The sequence below is a fragment of the Staurois parvus genome, unplaced genomic scaffold, assembly GCF_062004578.1.
Source record: "Staurois parvus isolate SC_StPar_1 unplaced genomic scaffold, SC_StPar_1.0 ptg000047l, whole genome shotgun sequence".
Classification (NCBI taxonomy): domain Eukaryota; kingdom Metazoa; phylum Chordata; class Amphibia; order Anura; family Ranidae; genus Staurois; species Staurois parvus.
The window spans coordinates 3617568-3625003 of NW_028317843.1; the positions used below are offsets into that span (position 1 = coordinate 3617568).

Consider the following 7436-nt stretch of genomic DNA (forward strand, 5'->3'; position numbering starts at 1 on the left):
CATCCCCATAAAGCTTGTCTGCAGAAGAAAGCATGAAGTGCTCAAAAATCTCCTGGTAGACGGCTGCATTGACCCTGGACTTAATGAAGCACAGTGGACCAACACCAGCAGGTGACATGGCTCCCCAAATCAACACAGACTGTGGAAACTTCACACTGGACTTCAAGCATCTTGCAGTGTGTGCCTCTCCATTCTTCCTCCATACTCTGGGTCCTTGGTTTCCAAATGAGATGCAAAAGTTGCTCTCATCAGAAAAGAGGACTTTGGACAACTGAGCAACAGACCAGGTCTGTTTTTCTTTAGCCCAGGTAAGACTCTTCCGACGTTGTTTGTTGTCCAGGAGCGGCTTGACAAGAGGAATACAACATTTGAAGCACATGTCCAGGATCCGTCTGTGTGTGGTGGCTCTTGATGCACTGACTCCAGCCTCAGTCCACTCCTTGTGAAAGTCCCCAACACTTTTGAATGGCCTTTTCCTGACAATCTGACAAGACTGGAAATGCAAACACGTGTTTGCATCTTTGAAAGTTTGCAAGTTGAGAGTTCGTATGTAGGAGACTTACTGTACTTTTGACCTCTCTGTGCAGTACCAAGGATTGGTCCTTTTCTTCCTAGGGTTTACTAGTACCAGTAGCTGTAGTAACAAATATCCCTTACAGTGCCACCTGCGGGTGAAATCTGGTATTATACCATACACACACTGTGTACACACACCAGATACTTTGATACAAGTATTAGCCAGGTGTTTTAGAGCTGTCACCAGAGTAAGAAATGAGAGTAAATCATCAAATGGGCACAAATATTTGTGGAACAACTATCTAAGATGGGAATTCCCCTCACTTTTGGGGAGATTTCCTCTCATTTTCTGTTGTATCTGTAGGCAAGTACCTACAAGAGGTTAACATGCCTTCCTGTAAGCATTTGTTTGGCCTGGTTGTGCACATTTTCTCATGCTAGCTGAGCCAGTTAGGTGCCAAATGTTACTGTTTTTCAATGTTTTGCTGTGTCTTCAGGTTGATTTGAGATCTGGAGGCTTTTCCAACAATTTCCAGCAAGGTTACCGCCCCCTACAGGTCGACCAACTTAAAAGGGGCTGCCTCCGAGCCCCTGGGAGGAGTCCCTTCGAGCCCTGGGAAAATACTGACAAAATGTAGCTGACAACTTTGCTGAAGTGATCACCCCTTTTGGGGGAGGTGGGGGGGGATGATAGAAGCCTAATCAGGGTTCCTGGTGAGGATTTTGAGCCTGTGGACTTGTAGTTGTTAATCATGGACCTACATCCTTTATAGATTACTGCCAATCATGGACTCTGAGGGACTTGCACTACCTCTTGGGAAATATTGACTAAATGGACTCTTGCCTTAGGCGGGATTGTTTACGGACTTTCCTTCTGTATAAGGTACAGTTGTGCTCATACCCTTGGAGAATCAGCAGGCAAAACACATTTATTTCTTATGGGATTCATATTCAACTGTAGCGCATAATAAAATGGCACAGTTATAAAACAAAACAAATGAAATGTCCCCTGTTCAAAAGTCTTCATCCCCTTAGTTCTTAATATCATGTATTGCCCCCTTTAGAGTCAATGACAACGTGCCGTCTTTTGTAATAGTTGTCTATGAGGCCCTGAATTCTTGCAGGTGGTATAGCTGCCCATTCATCTTGGCAAAATGCCTCCCGGTCATACAAAGTCTTTGGACATCATCACCACATGTTTGAGATCTCTCCACAGTAGTTTAATTATATTAAGGTCAAGAGACACTCCAGAAACCTTACCTTTTTCTGCTGTAACCACTGTCATTGTCATGCTGGAAAGTCCAGGAGTGTCCCATGTGCAGCTTTGTGCAGAAGAATGCAAATTGTCTGCCAGTATTTCCTGTTAACATGCTGCATTCATCTTGCCATCAATTTTCACAAAATTCCCAGTGTCATTAGAGCTCAAACAACCCCAAAACATTAGTGAATCACCACAATGCTTCACAGTGGGTATGGTATTCTTGTCACTATACTCCTTGTTGACCCCTCTCCAAGCATTGCGCTTATGTTTGTGTAAAGTCTTCTTTTTGGCAACTCAGCCATGCAGCTCATTTTTGTTCATGTATTGCCATATTGTGCTCTTTGAAACCACCACATCGTCTTTTTCCAGAGCAGCCTATATTTCTCCTGAGGTTACCTGTAGACGTTTCATTGCATCTCGAACAATTCTTCTGGCAGTTGTGATTGCAATCTTTCTTGGTCTACCTGACCTTGTTTTGACACTTAACAAGTGATTGAACTGTACTGACTGGCCTATGCAAGGCTTTGGATATTATTTTATATCCTTTTCCATCTTTATAAAGTTCCATTACCTTGTTATGCAGGTATTTTGACAGTTCTTGTCTGCTCCCCATGGCTCAGTATCTAGCCTGCTCAGTGCATCCCCGTGAGAGCTAACAAATGCATTGACTATTTATACAAGGACACTAATTGCAATTTAATAGCCACAGATGTGGGAAATTAATTCTTTTGCAGTTTTAACAAGTTTGTGTCATCTTGTGTGTCTGTACCTAGGCAAAACATTCCAGGGTATGTAAACTTTTAATCAGGGCCATTTGGAGATCCCTAAAGTTTCCACTTCTTAATAGGTAACTGAACTGTACTGACTGGTATATGCAAGGCTTTGGATATTATTTTATATCCTTTTCCATCTTTTTGTCATTTCTTTTATAATTATGATTTTAAAAAGAGCCAAACAACTATGTGATAATTAATGGTTTCATATGATCACTAAAATACAGGCATGATCTGTCATATTTTCAATATCAATTCCACGGTGTGCAAACTTTTGAGCACCACTGTATGTACACGGTATGGGATGTTAGAAGAGCTCTGTCTTTTGAAAACTGTACTGTTATCAGCAACTTCCTCAGTAAGGGCCAGTTCACACTACATGCATTTCAGTTGCTTTTTTTCTGCATCCAAAATGCACAGAAAGTAGGTTATATGGTTGTCAGTGTCATAGTTCACATCAGTGCTTGAAGTTCCAGTGCGTTCCAGATGCAGAAAAAAAGTAGAACATGCTGCATTTTTCCTGCACAGAACTGTACTGGAACGTTGTAAAACGCATCACAAATTCTCCGGAACGCACTGGAAGGACACCAAAAACACACTGGAACACACATGTCCCTATTTACATTGAAGAAAAAGAGAGGGGGAAAAGGAACTGAAAATGCATAGAAATCGCACAAATTGTTTGTTTACTTACTTTGTCTGAAGTGTGCACAGCGTATCAAAAGAACAGGGCTTGCAACACAACAAGGGGATGGAGTTAGAGGAAGATACAAAGCATGGATCTCTCCACAGGAAGTTAATGTGTTGTTGCTCAGGGCTACAGTATCTGTGTCACATGCAAGGCAGCCAATCAGCCAGGAGACGTGACATGGCAAGGGTGAAGACCTCTCTGGCAGTGGAGGGGGATAAGTGCTTGGCACCTCCATTAGCGTCTATTTCCACACTCTTTGGTACTGGACCCGTGATACAGAGTGCCTAGGGATCCAGCCTGAAGTCACAGGAAAAGGAGGGATTCAGAGAGGCCCCGGGAGAGAGAGCAAGCACAGAGGTTGGAGAGAGAGAGCGTGTTTCCTTTATCCCATAGCAATCATAGGACTAGTCACTGCAATACAGTTGACATGAACTGCTGGATTGGTGGAGACCGGTACAGGCTCAGTGATACTGGTCCTTAAATGCTGCACCCCTGGGGAGTGGTGCCATCAAATGGACAGTGTGTCTGAAAGTGTCAGCTATGGAACAAGAGAGAGTTCACTGTGTAAGTGCTACCTGCTTTTAAGTCTGAGGTGATCAAAGGGTTAACTGTGTGCTGTATGCTTTTTTACATCATCTGCTGTGTGCAGATTTACTAGGGAAACATGCTGCTGTGTATTTCTCTGCTGTGCAGCAATACACAGCAGCATGTGCTTACTGGCAGGAGAGAGATCTGTGTTACTTGGCAATAACCGGGTGCAGGCTGGGAATCTTCAGCCAGGACCCAGTGATTGACATCTGTAGGCACCGACAGCACGGGTAGGGCAGCACGCGCACGCCCCCCTACCCTGTAATGCAAATCACGTATATATACATGATTTTGCGCAGCTGTGCCGCCCTGTAGCAGTACTTCTGCTACAGGGTGGAGGGGAAGCGGTTAACCCCTTCCTGCCCAGTGTCATTAGTACAGTGTCAGTGCTTTTTTATTAGCACTGATCACTATATTAGTGGCACTGGGGATGTCAGTGGCAGTTAGTCAGTCCCCCCCCCCAGTGTCAGAATGCCCGCTGCAGTACCGCTATAAGTCACTGATCACCGCCATTACTAGTACAAATAAAATTTAAATTCCAGTAAATTCCATTTGTAGACGCTATAACTTTTGCGTAAACCAATTAATTTACACGTATTGGGATTTTTTTTTTTAGCAAAGACGTGTAGCAGAATACATTTTGGCCTAAATTTATGAAGAAATTAGATTTTTTAAATTTTTTTACTGGACTTGTTTTATAGCAAAACGTTAAAAATATTGTTTTTTTTTTCAAAATTGTCTGCGTTTTTTTGTTTATAGCACAAAAAACTAAAAATGCACAGGTGATCAAATATCACCGAAAGAAAGATCTATTCATGAGAAAAAAAGGACATAATTTTCATTTGGGTGCAGCATTGCATGACCGCGCAATTGTGAATTACAGCAATGCTATATCACAAAAAATGGCCTGGTCAGGAAGGGGGGTGAATCCTCTGGAAGGCAAGTGGTTAAAGTCTATTTCACATGAAAGCGGCTAGGGGCCCATGTTTCTGGCATTCGCCAGGGCAATGCTACAGTGTCCTCACTAGGGCGCCTAAGCCACGCCCACATGTCTTCAAGCCAGGAAGTGCAGAACACAGGCAGCACAATTCACATTCTGAAGCAAAAAATAACCAGATAGGGGTGTTAACCCTTAAGGGTTCTTTCACATGGGCGTTCCATTTTTTTTCTTCAGTTCAGTCACGTTTTTTCCAAGAAAAAACGGATGAGTTTACATCCATTTTTTAATTTGCTTACATCCGTGTTTTCATCCGTTTACATCCATTTTCCATCTGTTTACATTAGTTTACATCTGTTTTTCATCCATTCAGATCCATTTACATCCGTTGTTCATCTGTTTAGATCCATTTTCATCCGTCTACATCTGTTTTTGGTCCATTTACATCCGTTGACATCTGTTTTTCATCCGTTCCATTTTTTTTTTGCGGAAGAAAAATAGGGTTTTCTTCTGTTCAAATAAACAGATGTTAATGGATGAGGACATTAACAGATGTAAAAAGATGTTCATCCATTTACATCCACAAGTCCACAGAAATACATGGGGGTCTGTTTTTCATCCGTAAATGGAAAGATGAAAAACGGATGTACGAAACGCCCGTGTGAAAAAGGCCTATCTCTACCTGGCTCATCTGAAATACTTGGCTGCATATTGTATGTCTAGGTAAACATACCTGGTGTAGCAGGTTATTTGTGTTGCGTGACTGGCATCTTTCTCCACATCACAGGGGAAGGAACGGGTGGAAGAGACAAGCTGGACACTGTTCCCCAGGTTGGTATTCTCTTCACCGTATTCAAACTGGTTAGCAGCTGCAAAACCTGGAGAATGAAGTGAATACAAAAAAAAAAAAGTCTGGATTATTCAGATTTACCAATCACACATGAAGCCTGGCAGCCTAAACAATCCCTTTAATGTAGCTTGAAATATTCTGTATTTTTAAATTCTTGCAGAGATAGACTTCTTGGTCATTTAAGAGATACTCCGTGGAAATGTGTGAAGTTAAAGTGTCACAAAACCCTCGGACCCTGCATTCAATATATTTGGTCTTCCACAGTACACAGAACATGGAAGTGCAATTATTTTACTAAATATAAACTGCTAAATACCTTTTCTCATCAGCAGTTAGAGAAGTCTTGTGACTTCTATCAGTGTCCAGCTGAGCACTGGTTAAAGCTTGTAGGAGGATGGAGAACCTCTGACTCTCTATTTGGACAGTGCTGATTGGCCCTGCGCTGATCACATGCACTCTCCCAAGAAAAAAAACAAACCTCTCTAGCAATACACACGAAACTGAGCATGTGCAGAATGACTCCATAGGATATGTCTTATAAGAAGATAAAAGGGGGACACTGGAAGAAGGGGAGAATCAGAGAAGTCAGGATCAAACATCATTTTTACACAATGCAGAGGATTAACCCCTTAGGTTCCACAGTGAGTATAACAAGCATGCTTTACTGCATATACAGACTGATTTTACTGTTGTGGGTTTAGGAACACTTTAAGCCTCTGTGACTCATCAGTATAGGAAGTGGCACAATAGTGTCATGACCAGAGTACACGGTACAGGCCTGGAGAGTACAGGCAATGGTCACTGGAAATGTACTGTATGGAAATAGCCCTCTCTAGGAGGATAAAAGACTTCTGCATAAATGCCATTATAACATGGCAGGCCTAAAAATGAAAGCCCCATTCCAAGTGCTTCTCCGCCCAGACAATGGACATAAAAAAAGTGGAACTTTACTCTGTACAGGAAGGTCCTCTCTTCTGCCTCTCCCCCCCCCCTTCCTTTTACATTTTCCCAAATACAAATTTATTTAAAAAGTGAAAATGTATTATTTTTTTGCTTGCCTAGGCCGGGATGACATAGTGGGGCCTGGCTAATGCACAGGCATGCTGCACAAGATGACATAAAGTGCCTCCTGGGATGAGTGATGTGAACATTCCAGGAGCACGTTTCGATATCTCACACGAGCGCCCGCGTGGTCTATGTTAGAGAACAGGCAGAGACCAGCGACATGCCTGCGCATGCGCAGGGTCCTGGTTCTTGTGCAGACATGATGATGAGTTTTTGCTAGAATCTGTAGAGTTGGCAGAGACTCGCAGTTTGTATATGTGTATGTGCCAGATCCCATTAAAGTGGAATTCCGGGATAACCCTGACTTCGCTTAAAACTGTCTCCTTCCCCCTCCTAACACCAGTGCTTCATAACCTGTGTAAGAAAGCAATGGGGAAATTTCATATTTCCCTATTAACCCCTTCGCACCTAAGGGTAAAACAAATCTTAACGCCTAAGCACAATTTTTCAACTTTGACATGTGTTAGCAAAACCGTACATATCATCACAACTACTTTGTGCATCCAGATGGATTATACCTCATTTTTTTCAGGACCAATTGGGCCTTCATTTGGTGGTAATGGATATCACCTGATTTTTTTTCTATTATCAAAGGAAAACTGGCCCAAAATAGTTAACAAAATCATATATTTTTTTAAATTTAGCTGTGTCTTTCTTGCTACTACCATAACACAAAGAACAACCCAAAATAATTTCTTCTGCTCCTGATGTTCTCAGTGATACCACATATGTTAGTTGTTGTTTGTACCAGTAGT

The 7436-nt window shown here is 42.2% G+C and overlaps 1 protein-coding gene across 1 annotated transcript in view; it reads right to left on the reverse strand.

Annotated features, from left to right (window-relative positions):
- LOC149470393 (fibrocystin-L-like) overlaps window positions 1-6482 on the reverse strand; it is a 221387-nt gene extending 214905 nt beyond the window's left edge. Inside the window, exons 1-2 of the mRNA XM_089664462.1 lie at window positions 6395-6482; window positions 5500-5644 (exon numbers count right to left, since the gene is read on the reverse strand). Of these exons, the coding sequence (XP_089520588.1) occupies window positions 5500-5644; window positions 6395-6482 (233 nt within the window). The remainder of the gene's footprint in view (window positions 1-5499; window positions 5645-6394) is intronic.
- Between the last annotated feature and the right edge of the window lie 954 nt (window positions 6483-7436).